At 60.8% G+C, this 19,653-nt stretch overlaps 2 protein-coding genes across 12 annotated transcripts; both read left to right on the forward strand.

The window, feature by feature from the left end:
• Window positions 1-1,742: 1,742 nt before the first annotated feature.
• Window positions 1,743-6,412, forward strand: PYCR1 (pyrroline-5-carboxylate reductase 1). Its single transcript, XM_045775036.2, has 8 exons — window positions 1,743-1,883; window positions 2,289-2,411; window positions 2,673-2,743; window positions 3,485-3,664; window positions 3,880-4,101; window positions 4,279-4,371; window positions 4,544-4,707; window positions 5,566-6,412. The coding sequence occupies exons 2-8, from the start codon at window positions 2,345-2,347 to the stop codon at window positions 5,729-5,731; spliced, it is 963 nt and encodes a 320-aa protein (XP_045630992.1). The 5' UTR covers window positions 1,743-1,883; window positions 2,289-2,344; the 3' UTR covers window positions 5,732-6,412.
• Window positions 6,413-10,414: 4,002 nt separating this feature from the next.
• Window positions 10,415-19,641, forward strand: MAFG (MAF bZIP transcription factor G). Of its 11 annotated transcripts, none has more exons than XM_045774916.2 (3): window positions 10,415-10,576; window positions 14,636-14,698; window positions 14,794-19,641. In XM_045774916.2, exons 2-3 carry the CDS (start codon window positions 14,663-14,665, stop codon window positions 15,244-15,246), a joined length of 489 nt encoding a protein of 162 aa, XP_045630872.1. In that variant the 5' UTR covers window positions 10,415-10,576; window positions 14,636-14,662; the 3' UTR covers window positions 15,247-19,641. The 11 variants fall into 11 exon arrangements, with proteins under 11 accessions (XP_045630872.1, XP_087710125.1, XP_045630873.1 ...); XM_087853999.1 differs by lacking the exon at window positions 10,415-10,576 and adding an exon at window positions 10,713-10,752; XM_045774917.2 differs by lacking the exon at window positions 10,415-10,576 and adding an exon at window positions 10,904-10,974.
• The last annotated feature ends 12 nt before the right edge of the window (window positions 19,642-19,653 follow it).

The raw sequence follows: 19,653 nt of genomic DNA on the forward strand, positions 1-19,653 counted from the left end.
GGTGCATGTCCAGGTGACAAGGAGCATGTGGGCCACGTCCTTCCCAGCTCACAGCGAGACCTAGATGCCCACCAGTCTTCCTCCTTTTCTAGCCAAACTTCTGAAACGGTTCTCTGTCACCCGCTGCCCAGTCTCCTCATTGTCCGGTGGCCTTGCGCCCCCAGTGGTCCACCTACCCTAAATTTCAAAGGTCCCGTGGGGGAGACAAAGGAGGGGGGGATCCAGGGCTCAAGATAAACAGGGCAGCAGTCCTCCAGGAGGCTTGCATTGGGGTATTCCTGCCGACAGTCACTCCCTGGGTCAGAGGACTCTTCCTTTTTGGAGAAGAGTTATTTGTTCTTATCACTGGAAAACAGTATTTTTTAAAGGAAGGGGTTCTGTCCTTTGATTACGTCCAGTCAATCTTCAGCGCGATTGCTGGGCCTTATGCCTGTGGGCTCGCTGGCCACTCCCCAGACAGTCCGCTTTGGACAAATGGGGGGGGGTCAGGGGCAGACGCTGGTGGGCAGGGGTCTCCCAGGGCACTCGGGTCGGGAGGTTTGAGGTTCTCCAGTTGGCACCCGGAGAAGGGCCTCTTGCCACGGCCCCTCCCTCAGAGGGTAAGGACTAAACGCTCGGATGCGCCCACGTGGCAGGCACCAGGAAATCCACCTTGCACGCACCCTCACTACACAGCGGTCCCATGGTGTTGGTGGCCACCACCGTGCCCACAAGAGCTCACAGCCCTGCTTCTGGGGCACAAACATCAGGGTAATGCTGGATCATGTTTGAGAACAGCTTGTTACCATTTAAGATGCAGAACTGAAAAAATAAAGCAGGTCACCCCTTCCCCTGGGGCAGGGCGAGGTGGGGGTGGATGGGTTGCCAATGACTATTACTTCTCACTTTGCCCTTAATCCTGTTGCTGACAGGGACCCTGGACTACCCTAAAGCCCAAATGCAGAGTCAACTCACAGGAGCCCTGAGCATGTCCTCAGGCAAAAAATGACTTTTCTCCAAATGCAGGGCCAAAAATTTCCATGGACACTGCAAACAAGATGTCAGGAGACATGGGGGTGCTCCACCGGAGCTGGGGGCACTATGGGATCTCGCCTTCCATTTACTGGTTGATCACTACCCACCCCAAACCCGTCTGGGAAGGTTTACATGGTACAGGCTTACGGCCTCCGTCACGCTTGAGCCCTGAAAAGACTTGCAGAGAGGACCCCAGTTGGGAAAAAGGGGGTCTGGATCTCAGAGGGGATTGACTTAGACCTCCCAGGTGCCCCCCGATTTTGAGATTCTGAAAAGGCTTAGGCTATCCTCTCCAGTTTTCAAGCTTCTTGATACAATAAACAAATTTTAAAGCGACAAAACACAGTATCAAAATAGTGTAATATTTCAAATGTTTCCATTTTGCAAATTGTTCTCAATTCTCCCACAAAGAAAAAGAAGAAAAGAAAAGCAAGCAAGCAAAAATATTATACTGTTTGGGCTTCTCCCAACAGTTGGATCAAGTACCAGCAGGCATCGGCCACGCGAGCGAGGACACCAGCCCTGCGTGCCCGTGTCCGCGGGGCCCACTAGCAGGCCCCGCGCGGGGAGCCTCCGCCCCGGCCGCTCCTCGGAGGCCCGCGCCAGCCGCAGCACCGGAGAGCTCTGTCCCCACGCGCGGTCGCGGGGGCGCGGACCCGGGGGCGCGGGAGGCCGGGCGGAGGCGGCGGGGGGCGTGGGCGCGGGGCGAGCGGATGATGCAACCGCCCCTCGGCACCTCCCGCGCCCCTCGATTGGCCGGCGCCTGGCGGCCGCGCCGCCCATTGGCTGGAACGGCGCGGGCGGGGCCGACGAGGCTCGGGTGCCGCGTGGCGGGCGCGGCTCCGCGGATCCCGGGCGACCTGCGCGCGGTAAGTGGGTGAGTGGGAGCGGAGCTGGGGTCCGGTGTGGATGGGGACGGTGCAGGGGGAGATGCGCATCCGCACACCGGCTCGGGCCTGGGGGTGGGGTGGAGGGCTTGGACGTGGGGGGCCTCCGGGCTCCGAGCCGTCGCCCCCCGCGGCTCTCCGAGCCCTTCCGGAGGCCGGCACGCCGCTCCCTGTGTCCTCTGTCCCGGACCGTCGGGAGCAGTCAAACTGGACAGGGGGCCTGGAGCAATCCCACGTCGGAGCTGGCGGGCGGCACTGGGGAAAGTTGGACCGGCTGGGATGGCGGTGGGAGCGAGGAGGTGGGCGCCGGGCCGGCGGCCGAGTGGCCAGGCCTGGCACTGCCCGCCCAACTTCTTGCTCTGGATCCTGCCCCATCTCGTCCCGCAGTTGCCCTTGCAGCGCCGGCGCCAGCTGTGAGGGCTGTGGGCGGGTCCTCAGACAACATGAGCGTGGGCTTTATCGGAGCTGGCCAGCTGGCCTTGGCCTTGGCCAAGGGCTTCACAGCAGCAGGTAGGCCCTGCAGCCTGGAGGGCGTGGAGTGGGCAGAGGGGTGGGCCGTTACCCTTCTGCCGGCGGGGGGGGGGGGCGGGTGGCGGTGAAGGTTAGGGTCTGGAAAACTTACCCTGTTTGAGTCCTGTGGGAAAGGGCGGCCTTGGGACGTAAGGGGTGGGACAGGAGTTGCTGGGTGGTGGGATTTCCACTTACCTTCCTGGGAATGTGGGAGGGGGGAGGCCAGGACAGGCCTTGAGGAAGGATCTCTGTTACCCTCAGGCATCCTGGCTGCCCACAGGATCATGGCCAGCTCCCCAGACATGGACCTGGTCACGGTTTCTGCCCTCAGGGTAGGTGCAGGGTGGAGGGGGACAGGGAGGCAGTCCCTGAAGGGGCTAGTCAGTGTGTCTGGGGAGAGCGTGTGATAGCCTTGACCCTGAGGGCCCCAGGTGTAAAGGCCCCAGTGGGAGACACCATGTGACCAACCCCCCTCATGAGAGGAGGGACCTGGGCTGTAGCATCCCACAGACCCTGCCTCCTGGCCTGCTGGTAGCTCCCCTTGCTCGGCTCTTGGGACCTGGGTGACAGACACATGTGCAGCTGGTGGGGAGGGTGTGCTGGGACTGGAATGGGGTTCCCCAAATGGAGCCTCCACAGGGGCTGTGGGAGCCAGGCAGATGGGACCCCAGTGTGGGGGCCAGGTCAGACGCATCTGGGGACTGCACGTAGCTGTAGTTTGCCACAGCTGAATTGGGGCTCCAGGTGCAAGGATGGGTCAGGCTCCACCCACAGTACCACTCACCCCCAGAGGACTGCCGCCCACGGTGGGGTGGATCAGGGCCGTGGCACGGATACATGTCCCTTTTCTGTTTGCAAAAGGGACGTATTCCAGAGCAGAGTGCTTCTTCGACTCCGGGGTGGGAAGGGGGGCTGGGTGCTATCAGAGCTCCATGCCCCGAGCCCCCCACCCTGACTGTCCACATTCTCAGCAATCTTTGTCTTCTACACGTGGGGCTCTTAGCTTGGGGAGGATACTCGGGGGGGCAGCCAGAGACATCGGCAGGCTGAGCCCACGTTGGTGCTCCCTGCAGAAGATGGGAGTGAACCTGACACCCCACAACAAGGAAACCGTGCGGCATAGTGATGTGCTCTTCCTGGCGGTGAAACCACACATCATCCCCTTTATCCTGGACGAGATTGGTGCCGACATTGAGGGCCGGCACATCGTGGTGTCCTGCGCGGCGGGGGTCACCATCAGCTCCATCGAGAAAGTGAGCACTGGGGGTCCAAGCCAGTGGGATCTGAAGAGGGGGTGGAAGTGTGTGCTGCACACTGGTCAGGAGCTCTGACTGTGAAATGGGCACGTGGGCCCAGCCCACAGCGAGAAGCCACGAAATGCTTAGTTGGGCCAATGCATTCACACTTGTGCCCAGCACACTCTGCTGGGCAAGGGGCAGGACAGACACGCAGCTGGTTTCTCCTCCAGAAGCTGACGGCGTTCCAGCCAGCCCCCAAAGTCATCCGCTGCATGACCAATACGCCAGTCGTGGTGCGGGAGGGGGCCACCGTGTATGCCACGGGCACCCACGCCCAGGTGGAGGACGGCAGGCTCCTGGAGCAGCTCATGGGCAGCGTGGGCTTCTGCACAGAGGTGGAGGAGGACCTGATTGATGCTGTCACGGGGCTCAGTGGCAGCGGCCCAGCCTATGTGAGGACTGGGGTTGGGTGGCCGCTGGTGGAGGTGGACACTTCCCAGGACCTTGGGGTGTATCCCCCACCCTCCTCCCTGCTCTGGCTGCTGTGGGCAGAGCTGCTGGACCCACTGTTGCCTGGAGGATAAGGAGGAAGGGCCTAGGAGTGTGGCTTAGGTGCCTTCTCCCTGCAGGCATTCACAGCCCTGGAGGCCCTGGCTGACGGAGGTGTGAAGATGGGGCTTCCCAGGCGCCTGGCAGTCCGCCTCGGGGCCCAGGCTCTGCTGGTCAGTGCTTTTCCTGATCCTTTGGTGGGGGCCACTCCTTGCCGGGCCTGATGCTGTTATAGTGGGGGGTGGATGGATGGAGAACCGGGGTGGGCGGTAGCTGGGTCTGGGGGCAGTAGCCTGCAGGGAGGAGAGGGGCCCCACAGAAGTCAGCTGCTGTCTCTGGCTATAGGGGGCCTCCAAGATGCTACTGGACTCGGAAAAGCACCCAGGCCAGCTCAAGGACAATGTCTGCTCTCCTGGTGGGGCCACCATCCATGCCTTGCATGTCCTGGAGAGCGGGGGATTCCGCTCCCTTCTCATCAACGCTGTGGAGGCCTCCTGCACCCGCACACGGTGGGCCCCCAATGCTGCGTGCTCCTGGCTGTGCGCCCCAGCTCGCCAGAGCCCTCACGCATTCTGCTCTGCCGTCCCCAGAGTAGATGTTTCCTGAGGCCTGGCAGTGGTGCCCTAGGGTCGTGGCTTGTAGCACCTCTCACCAGCTGTTGTCCTGTGAGGACGGGCTGCCCTTTGGGCCCACGCTGTGCTCCCCAGTGTCACCACCTGCAGCCCACAGACCAGGGTGATCATCCAAGCTGGGGAGGCAGGCCAATGGGGGCCAGAGGCAGCCCCTGTGGGCCGGGTCACACCTTCCTCCCCGCCCTCCTCCTCCTGGGGAGATCCGGCGCATCAGCCAGCAGTGCTCCACTGTGCCCAGTGCACTCACGCCAGCTCCGTGACAGCAGAGAGGAAATCAGAGGAGGGACGGCAGGATTTGGTGGCTTGGCTTGGAGCCGTCATCCCTGCAGCTCAGGTCTGCAGGACGGACAGGCATCTCTCTCACCTCCCTGCCTGCCCCCAGTTGAAACCCAGAACGTCTCTGAGTGCCACGACAGGAGAGCAAGGCTGGGAGGCAGAGCCACCCTCCTGGCCCCACCCTGCAGGGGATACAGATGAGGCACATGGCCCCCACTTGGGGCGATGATGGGTTCAGGGGCTGGGGACTGCTAGTAGATTTGGTGACCCTGAGCTGGTCTGAATGAGGTGAGAGGCAGGCAGATGGGCGTCTGGGGGAGGGGTGGCCGGCAGAAGGAGCTGAGATGGGAGTCCCAGCGCAGCAGCACCCAGGCTGGCAGGTGCTTCCTCTTCCCTGGTGGGCAGCTAGTCTCGAGGGAGGCAGAGCCTCGGAGCCAACCCTTCTCACTGACTCCCCAGGGAGCTGCAGTCCATGGCTGACCAGGAGAAGGTCTCCCCAGCCTCCATCAAGAAGACCGTCCTGGACAAGGTGAAGCTGGAGTCCTCTGCAGGGCCCTCACAGACCCCTTCTGGCCACTCCAAGCCATTCCCCCAAAGCCTGGCCCCAGCAGGCAAGGAAAACTGAGCTGTCCAACGTGCTCACCAGGCTGCTGTCCGCCACCTCCCTGCTGGCCTTGGAACTCCTGTGTTGGCTGTCCTCAGCCCCAGGCTCCACAGCAGCCCACTGCCCGTGACTCTGGTCAACTCCGGGGTCAGTGAGGGTTGTAACCAGGGAGGTGCCACGTCCCTTCTGAGTGGGAATCTGCAGTCACTGAGTGCTTCCTGGCCCAGAACAGAGATGGACTCTCCGACCTCCACGTCCCCCTTCCTCTGCCCCCAGACCAGGTCAGGACCTCTTCTTCTGGAGTTCAGGAGGTCCGGGGGTCTTAACTCCCCATGGTCAGCTGGCTTGGGGCTTGGCCTTTTCCTGAGTACAAAGGTCAAGGTTCCCCCCCTGCAACCCCACTCCCATGAAGGCCCAGCCAAGGAGGAAACCGCATCCCACCCCTGCCCCTTCTCCAATCTCTACTTGGGGGGGGGGGTGCCTCTTCAGCGTGAGAAGGACCAGAGGGTCCCAAGCATCCTGAGTCCAGCAGGCAGGACCATGGCTGCCAACTCCCCCTTGTCTCCGTTTGGCATCTGAGAAAAGGGCTTCTTGGAAAGTCCCAACTTTTGAGGTCGTTATCTCCCATTCCCCACCCAGCTTACAGAGCCTGTCACTTCTCTCCCCAACCCTTTAGCTGAAATACATTGGTTTGCAACCTGGTGCCTTGTTTCTAACTTCATCAGCATGTGTGGAGGGAGGGCCCCAGCGGCCCTAGAGGGTCCTTGTTGAGTGTCATCTTAGACGCTACTCCCAGCCCCACAGGTCCTGGAGCCGTTTTCCACAAGGCATTCTGGCTGCAGGGGGCTGAGTCTCAGTGAGCAAAGGCAGAAGGAGCTTCTGGGGAAGAGAGTGGTGCTTTGGGCCTCAGTCACTAGAGGCGTGACCAGAAGCTGGCACCCTAGGCTGGGCTTGGCGTGCCCTGCTGGGGGAGGGACACCGGCCTCCGTACCCTCCACACCTCCGAGCTTAGCGGGGGCAGATGTCTCCTCCAGTCGCACAGGCAGGGGCCGGTGAGGCGTCTGGGGAGGGATCTAGGGAGGTGTATTAGGGCTCTCCAGAGACACACAACCAGGAGATGTGTATGTATCTGGGCCTGGAGTGCCTGTGTCCCCTCTTCTGTGTGGGCAGAGGTGGGCATGAGGGTGGGCAGTGAGCAGCCAGAACCACGCCCTCTCTGACTGCGGCACTGTAAGCATGAGCACAGCGTGTGGGGGAACGGGGACCTGTTTTACGCGGGTCCAGGACAGGCCGAGCACAGAGATGGGCCTTGAGGACCGGGGCCCACAGATGCCGGCTGGGTGGCATTGCACTGCTACCATTAGGGAAGCCGTCACAGGGATCCCACTGGGGAGAGTCAGTTTGGCATGCCTTCCTGCGCTTGTCACTGTGAACTCCGACACCCACCATGCCCTGGATGTCCCCAAATGGGGCAGTGGCTGGAATGAACTTAGTGCCCTTTGCCCAGGGGGCCAGGTGAGCCTGGTGGAAGAACCAGCTACCTCTGCTTGATCCAGCTTCTGCCTCAGTTTCCTAATTGGAACTTTGCCCTAGGCTCCTGCCTGCCTAGATAGGGCCCTTGCCCTGCTTCTCTCTGCCAGTCCTTTCCTGTACCAGTGTGGAGCCTGGGCCCAGCTCGCATGGGGACTCCAGAACGAACAGGTCAGCAGCCCTTGGCCAGGCAGAGAAGGGAGAAGTCCATCCCAGGAAGGCCCTGGCATGGGCCCATCTTCCTGCCTGGACCCCCGTGGCAGCAGGGCTGGTCAGTCTCTTTGGACACCAACCACATCCTGTGTGCCCTGAACCTCCTTGCAATGTCAGGTTGGGGCCTGCTGAACTCCAGGAGAAGCCAGCGGGGTCCCCAGATCTGCCCATGACAGGTACAAGCTGAAGGGGGACATGTAGGAGGTGCCAGCAGGAGAGCAGCAGACAGCTACAGCGGGAAGCAGTGTGCTGGAGGCCCAGAGAAGGCCAGGCTGGACCAGAGAGCTGGGTCTCAGCGTCTGCCCCCAAGAGGCAGCGCTGGAAGCTGGTCATGGTGATGCTGCGTGGACCAGCAGGGATGCTGAGACCTGCGGGCCTCTTTCCTTGCAGTATCACTCCCAAGCAAGGCAGCAGTGCTGTTCGCAGGGACACATGTCCTGGACCCTGGGTGGGGGCCAGCCAGACTTAGGGCAGGCGAGACCAACCATAGACTCTCTTGGGCTCTCTAGCTGGACCCAGAGACAGATCCTGGAGGCTTGGCTGTCTTGGGTGCTTCAACATGGCGCATCCTTTCCCTGATGGCCTCCCCCAGACTTGCAAACAAACCCATACCTGTTACTCTGCAGGTGATCAGGGCAAGTTCGTGTACTCTCCCCATACCTCTGAAGAAGAGTCTGGAGTGAGGGGGCAACAAAGGAGCCTGGGTTATGTCCTGGAACATTCCCCTCCCCACAGGTCCCGGAGATTAGAAGGTGGGCAACCCTGCACCCCCATCACGTATCCAGAGGGCTGACCTTAGGGCCTGAGACTATCGCTTTGTAGGAAGCAGTCCTCCCATCCACACTCTCACCGGCCTCCAGGTGAATTGGGCTCCATTTCACTTCCCATAGATCTCTCTGGTGGCCCTGGGTGATCTCCCCTGCTGCCTGTCCCCTCTTCCAAGATGGAAGAAGTGGCCAGGTGTGTTCCCAGTGGGGAGGAGGAGGAGGAGAACGCTTCCTGAGAGTAGGAGCCTCCTTGGGGAGAAGGAGCAGAGCAGACCCACCACTGATCCATCAGCCACTCAGTCACCTCCCGTGTATAAGTGGCAGCCACACTCCATCCTGTGAGGATTGAGGAGTCAGGGGTGTGGGGGCGTGAGGGGACTAGTCAGTGACCTTCCATCCATGGTGGCCCCCAACGCCGGGGCCGATCACCTGTGTTTCCTGATGGCGTCGTGGTTCTGGCCTGAGCTGCATGGCACCAAGTCAACCCCATGTGGCTGCCAGGGTCCTGCTGCGTGGAGTGGCTCTTGAGGCCCGGCAGTAACTCAGGCCCCACAGCCCTACCAAGTGTGACCAGGAGAACGAAGTGTGGTGATGGCCGAGGCTGGAGGAGCTGAAGCCCACAGGACTGCATTTTTGCCCTCAGGAGCAAGCCTTTGTCATTCTGTATATCTAGTTGACTTTAAAAGTCATGCCCCCAGGGCACCTGCCTGGCTCAGTGGGTAGAGCATGGGATCTTGGGGTTGTGAGTTCAAGCCCCACCTTAGGTGTAAAGATGACTTACAAATCAAATCTTTATTTTTTAAAAGATTTTATTTATTTATTTGAGAGAGTGAGCAGGTGAGAGAGAGAGAGAGCACAAGCTGGGGGAGAGAGAGAGGGAGAAGCAGACTCCCTGCTGAGCAGGGAGCCGGATGCAGGGCTCAGAGCCCAGGACCCTGGGATCACGATGTGAGCCGAAGGCAGATGCTTCACAGACTGAACCGCCCAGGCGCCCCTACAAATCTTAAAAAAAAAAAAAAAAATTGAGTCCTGCCCTAGATATATGAAGGCCCTGGAGTACAACGTCACGCCCTGCCGGTAAAGAGCACCTTGGGATAGACAACCACACACAACCCTACAAAGCAGGGTACAGTGGGATTCAGAGAGAAGTTTCTGGAGGCAGGCAGGGGGTCCTGCGGGGGCCCTTATGCCCCTGGCTTTGGGGGCCTCCGCGGACGGCCTTCATGTCAGTGGCACTGAATTCCCACAGACTCGGCTGCAGCCTGTCCCTCACGGCTCTCTCTGCGGGCCCACCTGAGTCCCACTGACCTGCCTCGCGGGGTGACGCACCCTTCTTGGCTCTACACCTGAGAAGGCAAGTCCAGGACTTGGGAGGACGAATGGGAACCCTCCAGTGCCCCTTCTTCCCCTTGGTTGCCTCTTTCCCCGGGAATTTTGAGCAGCAGCGAGAAGTCCCGACAGAAGAGGCAGGCGCAGACCAGGGCTCGTGGGAGCCGAGTCCCAGACAGATGTGGATGAAACAGGAAAGGTGCCGCGGATACATCAGCTATTCAACAGATGTTCACGGCGTGGGCACTAGAGCTGCGCCAGTGCTCGTCACTAACGTGCGGTCTGGGGCGGTGGTGAGGACACACCCCAGTCCTCGCAGGACCTTGGCGGTGGCCTTGGCCAGTCCTCACTTTGAATCCTGGACAAAGCGTCGGGCCGTCGGTGAACCAGGCCACGGCTGCCGGGCAGGGCCGAGCTTGGCTCCGCGATTACCACGAGGTAACCAACGCGCGCAGTACCCGCCATGCAGCATCGGAAGCACCTCGAGGACCCTCTCCGCGACGCACGGGGACCTTAGGGCCGCGCCGGTCCTGTGGGTCAGGAAAGCGGGAGACGGGACCCCCGGACCTCCCGGGACCCCCGGAGCCCCCCCCTCGCGGCCCGGAGCTTGGCCCGTCGAGGAGCGCGCGCCCGGTCAGTCCCGCGAGACCCCGCTAGGGCAGGGCGCGGCGCGCATTGCCCGGGCGACGGCTCCGGGCGCGCAGGCGCAGTGCGGGCGCGCCCCGCCGCCGCCGCCGCGGCCGCCGCCGCCGCCGCCGCCGCCGCTCCTTCCCCTTTAAGCCCCGGCCGGCCGCGTCGCCGCTTCATGAATGGAGCCCACGTGACCAAACATCATGTGACGTCTGTGGAAGAGCGGCGGCGGCGGCGGCGGCGGATCCCGAGCCTGGTCCGGCCCGGCCTTCCCAGTGCGCTCGGCCCGGCCCGCGCAGGCGGCGAGCCCCCACCCCGGGCCCGGAGCCCCCGCGCGGCCTCGGAGCGCCCGCCCGCCCGCCCCGGCCTCGGCCCGCCCGGGCCCGCAGTGTGGTGGGTGAGTGCGGCGGCGGGCCGGGCGGGCGGAGGGCAGGCGGGGGGGTCTGGGCCCAGGGTGGGGGCGGGCGGGGCCGCGGCTCCTCCTGGCGGGCCGGGGGCGGGGCGGGCCGCGCGCTCCTGGCTTCGGGTTTGCCCCGGCTCCTCCTGGCGGCCCGTGCCTCGGTTTCCCCGCGGGTCAGGAGCAGCTTCTGGCCCTTGCGCCGGGGGTGCTGGGGTTGGGTCGCGGGGGATGGAGGAGGGCGGGGCGGGGCGTACGCGGGGCTCGCTCGGTGGAGCCCCGGGCATCCTGGTGGGAGGGGCGGCCGTGGTGGCGGGAGGAAAGGGTGGGGTCGAGCGGGGCGTCTAGGGCTCCGCGGAAGAGCCTCGGGGCCCCGGCTTTAGCTGCTGATTCATCAGGTGTCTGTGTCCGCCTTCCCGGGCGCGGGGGTCCTCGGCGGGCTGGGGGGAGGGGGCGGCACGTGGCGGGGCCGGGAAGACCCTGCTTGCGCCGGCTTCGCTCCGTCACACGCGTGCCAGAGCCCAGAGGGAGACTTGCTGAGTCATCAGCATGAGGTCACTCGATGCTCATTCTAATGTCTGGTAGAGGGGGGATTTGAGCTGGGGGCCTGGGGTCTGAAAGGCCGGAGATAGGAGGAGGAAAACTGGGGAAGGGGCCAGGCCCCACGGCCTGGGGCACCGGTTTCAAGTTTGGACTGGTGTGTGAGTTGAAGGCAGGGTGGGCGAGAAGGTGGAGGGGCCTTGGTGCAGGTTTTCTTTTCGGGCACAATGTGAAGCCCCTGGCCTGCCCATCCCCTCCCAGGCATGATCTTCTCAGGCAGCCGGTCCCTGACCAGCGTCTGGGACAGTTCCCCAAACTGGGAAATAGTTCTCTGAGTGAGAGGAGGGGAGGAGCTTAGGGGGGCCGTGCTTGCCAGGCTGGGAAGCAGGCTTTCCCTGTGACTGGTCTGGTTGGCTAGGCTGGGCAGCCCCTGGGCGGGCAAGAGAGGGAGTCAGTGGGAGAAAGAGGGGTGCCTGTACTCAAGCCCTGGAGGACAGTGGACAGGGCAGGGGACGCAGGTGCAGCTCTACCAGGAAACGGCCCATGAGACGAAGCAGCAGGACTTTGACATCTGGGGAGTGAGGTGTCTGGTGAGCAGACCCTGCCCCTTTTGCCGCCTGGCCTTGGGGTTTGGGGCGAAGCTGCAGGTGGTGGTGGCTTTGAGGGTGCCTGGCCTTTGGGGCGCAGCCAGTGGGCTGGCTTGGAAGGCATGAAGAGGAGAAATGCAGTTCCTGACCCACTTGAGGTTGGGGCTCCGTTCTGTGTGGGTGTTAACACACACTGTGGCCCTGGTGGGTGTCAGGCCTCTTGAGGGGGACAGCCTGAGAGTGGTGTGGCCTGAGCTACCTTTCCTGAACGTGTGGGTGGTTCTGGCCTCCATGGGTGGGGGTATTTTGTCTCAACCAGAGCTGACCATTCTTGCCTAGGGGCTCGTGGCTAGGTCAGGCTGGCCTTGTGGTTTGTCTTCAGGGATACCCCTTCCCCCCAGCCCACACACGCTCTTGTATGTATGCACACAGACTTAGCCTTGGGCTTATAGATGCCAGACGTTTAACACTTAAGCTGATCTTTTGCCTGGAATTTTATACCTTAGGAAAGTGCAGATTCCTAAAGGGGGTACTTCTTTCAGTCTTCTCATTTATTCTTAGGTGGAAATTAAGTTTTCAACTTTTTTCAGAATGGCTTTCACTGGTGAGGGATTTTGGAGGCGGTGGTTCTGATGGGCAGGGTGGGAGGAAGACCAGGCTAGGCTGGGGCCGTGCTGTTGGGGAGGTTTGGCCACTGGAGTTTGCAGGCCAGGAAAAGGAGTAGGGGTTCACTGTCTTGCCTCTTGCCAAGTGTCCACATCCCAGAGTTTGGGCCCAGATAGAGGGGATGGAGCTGTCTGAACCTGTTTTCCCTTCCCAGCTGGCTGTCAGCCTGAGTGGGGGGCCCAGGGTACCTTGGTGACTTGAGGCCCACGGGACTGTCCATGCCTTCTCTGCAAGTGGGGCTCAGCCTCTTGAGAAGGATGACCGGGCCCCAGCTCTGGCCCCGTCTTTGGGACACAGAGAAGAGGAAGCTTTTCCTTAATCCAGCCTCCTGGATACCCTCCTTCTGGCTTCTAGAGGTGCCCTGGGCAATCTCTTAACAGTCCATCCCCAAAGGCTATCACTGTCACATCTGTGTGTGTTCCCAGGTGGGCGGGCGCCAGGTCAGGAGGCGGAAGTGCTGGCTTTGCTGAGCCCTGCCCCTCCCCCACTGCATGCACATGTACACTACACCTTTGATTAGGAGGCGAGTGGCTGCACTTGTGCTGAGTTCAGGCCTTCTGCAGAGGGTGAAATCTGTCGAGGAGGCACTTTTCAGCTCCCAGCCTCCACGCTCGGCACTTTTCTGTGTGATCTCTTCAGGAAGTCACCGTTGTGCTCAGCATTTGGGGGTGGTGGGAGGATGGCTGGTGAGAAGAGCTGGTGCCAGGGCTTTTCCCTTGAGCTGACAATGGAAGGACCCAGGGGATCATCCCTGCACCCAACTCAGATGCGAGGCTGGGGGAGCCCCTGTAGCTCGGCCGTGAGATCCTGGCCCCCAGGGTGGGTTTGGGACCCTGAGGATCCTCTAACCTCTAGCTACTGTCTTCTCCATCCTCTGCTCTGGAACAATCCTGGGACTCCTGCCTCAGGGCCTGCCTGAGAGCCCTGGGTGACCTAGCTGGCTGTGGTCCGGCATGTCCCGGGGCAAGGCTGGGGGGAGTGGCAGCTTTACCCTGGAGCCACCTTGCACGGCCACCTCCCTAACCGGTGCTTTATCTTCCCGGTGAGCGTCAGAAGCCCCCCCCCCCCCCAGCCCAGAAAGCCTGCAGGGCTATGACCTCCTGCAACAGGGAGGCCGTGGTCCAACTTTCCCTCCAGCCATTAACCTTTCTGCACCGAACCTGGAAAGTAGGGGACAGAGGAGTGTCCTTGCCTGAGGGTGTGGTAGGGGCTGGATTAGGTGCACAGAAATGTCCTTGGCAGGGCTTGAGGAAGCAGACGGGCCGGTGTGGGAAGGGCAACTGAATGGGTGCGAGGGGGCCCTTTGGTCCACTCTTCCCCCAAGCCCTTTTGTTGTTGTTCCCTGCGCTATGGTCAGTGGCCCCTGGTGGGGGGCCGGAGCGGCCTGAGCAGGCCCCCCGGGTGACCAACCGGGTACTCTTAGGAAATAGCATGGATGGGGTGGGGCAGGGGCATGGGATGCCGCAATCCAAAACCACAGGAAGGTTGCTCCATCAGCGGTGGAGGTGGGCTGAGCCCAGCCTCTGCTGGAGTGCCTACCACCTGGGGGGGGGAGCTCCACCAATGCTGAAAACAGTCCAGCTCTTCAAAGTGGAAAGTCTGCTGGAGAATCAGGACTCTCCTGCATCCTCCTCTTGGCCTGAGTCCCCACTGGCCCCTAAGCCTTCGTGGGGACAGGGCCCACTAAGGGGAGGAGGCTGTAGGAGGTAGGGCCCTGGAGTACACAGGTACAGGGTCACTGGCCCCAGCCCTCACCTCCTCTTGGCCAGGCTGGCCTTTCTGGCCCCAGCAGTGCTCTGCTTAGGCTGCGGGTCCCCTGGGGCTGTGTTGGCTGGCAGCCTTGGGGAGTGCCAGGCCAGGCTGGTGAGGGAGCGGGAGCGGGAGCGATGTGCTGAGTCAGCGTGACTCGCCAGGAACAGCCACAGTCTGGGGCACACACTGGGGTTATTTTTAAAGCTCCTGGCTTCCTTCTATGCTGGCCCTTCCTGCATCCCTCTCATCTCTTCCCAAGGCCCTTTTCTGGTCTCTGCCTTTCTAACAGCCCTTCCGTTCCCCTTCCCCGATCAGATCCACTGGGTTCCCTAGGGACCAGGTGGACAGGGAGCAGCCTAGCCGGAGGGTGGCAGGTGGTCCTTGGGGCCAGGTATTGGGAATGGTGAGGTGAGAGGCAAGGCTGGGCGCTGGGCCCCTTCGCCAGGCTCTCTGTGGCCTGGAGAGGGAGAGGGGAGTGGTCTCCGGGGTCCTGACCTCTGCTCCCTTCTCACAGAGTGCCTGCTTGCTGTGCCCCCGGGTTATGACGACCCCCAATAAAGGAAACAAGGCCTTGAAGGTGAGCGGACAGAGTGGGCCGCGTTTCGAGCTGGGGGTGGCACGGGCGGGCGGGCCCCCGCTAAGCCGTGACCTCATGCACCGTGCTGCCCCCAGGTGAAGCGGGAGCCGGGGGAGAATGGCACCAGCCTGACTGACGAGGAGCTGGTGACCATGTCGGTGCGGGAGCTGAACCAGCACCTGCGGGGCCTGTCCAAGGAGGAGATCGTCCAGCTGAAGCAGCGGCGGCGCACGCTCAAGAACCGGGGCTACGCCGCCAGCTGCCGCGTCAAGCGCGTGACGCAGAAGGAGGAGCTGGAGAAGCAGAAGGCGGAGCTGCAGCAGGAGGTGGAGAAGCTGGCCTCAGAGAACGCCAGCATGAAGCTGGAGCTCGACGCCCTGCGCTCCAAGTACGAGGCCCTGCAGAACTTCGCCAGGACCGTGGCCCGCAGCCCCGTGGCGCCGGCCCGGGGCCCCCTCGCTGCTGGCTTGGGGCCCCTTGTCCCTGGCAAGGTGGCTGCCACCAGCGTCATCACGATAGTAAAGTCCAAGACGGACGCCCGGTCGTAGGGACGCGCGCTTGCCCGGGCGGGTCTGCAAGGGGCCATTAGGCGCATGGCGAGTTTGGCAGCCCTATCCCCTTCTTTCTCCTCTCCTCTTCTTCCTCTCCTGCCTCCTCCCTTCCCTGCAAAGCACAACCTGCACCCCAGGGGCGCCGGGCTGAGCCCCTTTGATCTCGTCGTTGTCATCGTGTGTTTTGTACGTTGGGATTGGTCAGTTCGGCGGTGACGTGGGGTTGCCCCAGTCCCCTTTGTACCAAGGCCATGCAGGCTTAGAGTCCATAGTTGGCCCTGTGGGAACAGAGAAAGATCGAATGAGCACTCTGGGGCTCGTGTGTTTGAGCAGGGAGGGCTCCAGGGCAGGAGGGGCCGCTGTGCACTCCTGGGTGGCCCACAGGCCTTGACAGCTGCTAGCTGGCAGGGGTTTGTGATTCACTCTCAGTGCGGCCAGCAGGCATCGATGGGCTCTGCTGCTATGCGTAGGGTGTCCTTGAGGGCCCTGGGTGGGCGGGCCACCAGCCTGGGCGCTACAGGCGCTGGGAGGGATGGGGCATTCCGTGGCTTTGGGCCAGGGGCCATGGAGCTCGGGCCTGACGCATTGCACTGAACAAGACCAAATCACTGGTTGTGAGCATACGTGAAGGGTGTGTCCAGTGTCCTGCGATGGTCCCGTGTCACTGTTTACATGACCTATTTGTGTGGTTACATAGCCCTTTATTTAAAAGAGAGGAGTTCCTTTTACGAAGTTATTAAATTATATGTTTAAAAGCTAAAGAAAAAAGAGCTGCAGAGTATTTATAAAACTGTCTTTTTAAAAAAAAAAAAAAAGCAAGAACATTTGACCGTATATATGGACAAGGAAGGAAAGTATAATAGAAACTTTGCTAGTTTAACAAAAGAAAAAAAGCAAACAAAAAAAATCCCTTTCTTGTAAACTTATGGACAAGTCTTTGTGGCTGTTGGAGTTTAGTTTTTTATATACACAGAGTTATCAGACGTTATTTATAAAACTTAGTTTTAAAAAAGACAAAAAAAAAAAAAAAAAAAAGCCAAGCCGCGAGCGACCACAGGCGCATCCTGGCGTCCTCTTTGCTATCTCTCTTGCAATTGTACCGAAAGTGACTTACTCCTTTGCCCTTCCTGCTTCCGTCTCTTGCCGGTGCCGTGGTGTCGTCTGTGCCTGGTGAGGTCTTGTGCGCGTCACGTGCTGGTGCTTCTGGTGACCTTTGACCTGTGGGTGTCACTTCTTGTGTCTGTTAATCCCGTGTTTGTTTTTTGGATTTGGTTGTGTTTTTGCTTCTGCCGGCTTGCTGGGCCTGGACTGGGGCGCGGGGCAGCCCCTGCTTGGGGATCTGCCCACCAGCCCAGCTCCTTCTGCCCCGGTGCCTGACCCAGGACCCCAGAGGATCAGATACGGGGCTCTGCCGCTCTCACCTCCGCACAGCCTTGGTTTCGCATGTCTGTGTAAGGCTTGGGCTGATCCGGTGGCAGGGTAGGTGAAATGAGGGGCCATCCCAGAGCACCCCCTCTGCTTCTACGCCCACTGCCTCTGGCCATGGCCGGCGGATTTGCAGGGACCACGGAGTCACTAGGTGCCCCCAGGTGTCTTCCTTTTGGCCTCTAGTCAACACGTGTGGGCCGTGGCCTCCGACCCCAGCTTTGTTCCTGTAGGCTTCACGTGGGCCTCATCAGGGGAACCCCAGGGCCCACGTGGGAGTTTCCAGGCCTGCTGCCTCCTTATCCCAGCAGTGCTTCCATGCCGTGAAGAAATGCTTCCCAGGCAAAGCCAGGTGGTCTTGGGGCTCATCTGGGGTGTCCCCTTCTAACTCTGCCTGAGGGCCGGGGTGGGGGGTCTTCCCCCAGTGCCAGACAAGGGCTAGAGTCTGCAGGGCCAGGTCCTGTCCCTCACCTTGCCCCGAACATGCTCCAGCACTTGGCTTCGGGCCTTCCTTTGCCTCCCTTTGGGATCTGTGTCTTCCAGGGATGCACTGCTCAGCTCATGGAGGTGCTTCTCTCTGGGGCTGAGCCCGCCTCCCCATGGCCCCTCAGCAGAGGCAGCTAGTCTTCCAGACTTGGCTCCGGAAGCTCCTCCTATGCATGGGACAGGAGCTGCCTGCGGTGCCGGCCCTCAAGAGGCCACTGCCCTGTGTCTGGCCACATGGGCCTCGGCTTCTCCTGGAGGTCGCTGGTTGGCTTCTCTGGAGGCCCCGAACCCCTGTAAAGCACAGATGTGTGGGCTGGGGAAGAGAAACTCAGTGTGGCCTGACAGGGTATAACTTCGTGGGCAGCGGGGTTTTCATCCCCGAGTCTGACCCAGGGTGCCCGTGGGATAGGAGCAGGGACGTGCTGTCAATTTCTGTCGTGTTGATGGTCTTCTCTTGGCTCTAGATGCCCCACCATTCCTGGTTGTACCGGGTCGGCCTGCAGTGGAGGTTTTGACCGTTGATACTCAATACTTAGTGGCTTCCTGCCCCTCCCTGCCGTGTGGCTTTGTCTACCTAGGGTCTAGACGAAAGTTGTTGATGCTAGTTGTAGCAGCAGTGAGCTGGAATCGCATCGTAAGAACCCCTCCCTGAAGAGGGGAGAAGCCCGTGACATCCATATCCATTTACGGTCCCCACTTTGGTGCTGGCTGGGAGGTAGTCGGCCATCTGCCAGGCTGGAGACCCGGAGAGCAGAGGAAGGAGGCAAGTTTGGAAAGTGAGAGGCAAGTTGGAGGGTGGGCACAGGTAGAAGAGAAATTGCAGGTCTGGTTTAGGTAATAGGAAAAGCTTCGGAGTTAGTGAGGCCATGCTTCCTTCCACGGTTTTTGGACTTGGAGCAACTGTCCCTCGGGTCTGGGGGAACATCCCGTTCCCATCAAGCCGGCCCCTGGGGCCACTCTGCACTCTGCCCCTTTCCCCCTTCACCTTGGTTTCTTGACAGTAGAGCCTGTGTCCACACGTGACTGGTTTGGTGTCTTTCTGATTCTTGTTAATTCAGTTTTCCTACTGTGAGGGTGTGGTGTTCTTTTTTTCCTCGACTTTTCTGACACAGCGAATCGAAGGCTTTGGCGGAAGCCAAGTCTCCCAAACTTGTCCGCTAAGTAAACCATGATGTGCACCTTCCTTCCCATCTTGCCCTTGCTCACACTCCTCCCTCATCCCAACACGGACACTCAGATTTCAGAGGAGAACCCTGTGGGAACAGGTCAGCTCCTGCCCTGAGTGTGACCCCAGAGGGACCTCCCCATGGCCCTGGCTGCTGCTCTGGGTGGCACTGCTGTTTGTACAGGTGAGAAGACACGGCTGCTTAGCCGTGTGATGTGCTGGTTTCTGCTGGATGCCAGGTCTCCCCTGGAGGCTCTTCTGCTCTTGGTCCACGCTTCAGGTCTGTGTGTGCAACTCTGACGGTCAGTAGCAGGCTTTGTGGTCAGTGCCTGAGCCCATGGCTCTGACCGGCTGCAGCCTGCTTTGGGAAGGTGGTCAAGCCCCCTCCTGTGCCTGTTGCCTCCCTCTGAGGTGGCCAGTTGGCTAAAGCTCCCGTCCACAGCTGGGAAGCCCAAGCCACAGCCTGCAGCACCATTTCCGCTCTGGGATCTTGTAAGTTACTTTTTTAGGCTGTGGTTTGGTGAAAGGAACCAACACAGTAACGATTTTTTCCCCCCAGAAGCCACTGAATAATTCTTTTTGGCACGTTATTGCCTTCCTGTTGGCTGTCTAGTTTTGGAGCAGGTGGGGAGAAGTGGAGGACACACAGAGGCAGGGGTATGGCCTGTCCTGCTTCAGGCCTGTGTGTTTTGAGCATGTGCTGTTCCTTTGGGCCAGTCACGCACATTTCCGCCCCACGCTGGAGCAGCAGCCCTGGTGCGTGGGTGTCTGGCGAGCCTGAGCTGGAGTGTAGGAGAGTGTGCCCCCGATGAACTGCGAGGGGACAGCCCCTCCAGCAACCTTGTGTCCCAGCCCCTCCCTTCTCCCCATCCCCTCACTTTGCTACTCCCTGAAGCCTTTAACCAAACGGGAGTGGGTACAGAAAGCCTTCTCCTGGCATCTTAGGGCAACAGGACAAGGGCTGCCCAGTGTGTCCAGCTCTGGTGCTCTCCTGGCGCTGAGAGGCTGGGTCCAAGCAGAGTTGATCAGACCCTGCCTGTCCTGCCTAGGGCTGAAACCAGGGGGGCCGGGGAGGTTCCCTGGGACCTGCCAGGGCTGGCAGGGTGGTTGAAGATCCAGGTGAGGACGGGCCTCCCTGGGGCGGGCCTCGGCCTCAGTGCCCACCCTGCCCTGTGCAGTATTTATTGCTAAATTATTGTCCAGGGGGGGCGGCACTGGGCCGTACCCCGGGTATTTATTGCTGTACATAGTGTATGTTTGTGATATATAAGGTTTTCTTTATTTTGTATATGATCAATAAACACCTTTTAAAGAGACTGTCAGGTGCT

The sequence above is a fragment of the Ursus americanus genome, chromosome 23 (genome assembly GCF_024610735.1).
Source record: "Ursus americanus isolate L20-20 chromosome 23, mUrsAme1.1.p, whole genome shotgun sequence".
In the NCBI taxonomy this organism is placed as follows: domain Eukaryota; kingdom Metazoa; phylum Chordata; class Mammalia; order Carnivora; family Ursidae; genus Ursus; species Ursus americanus.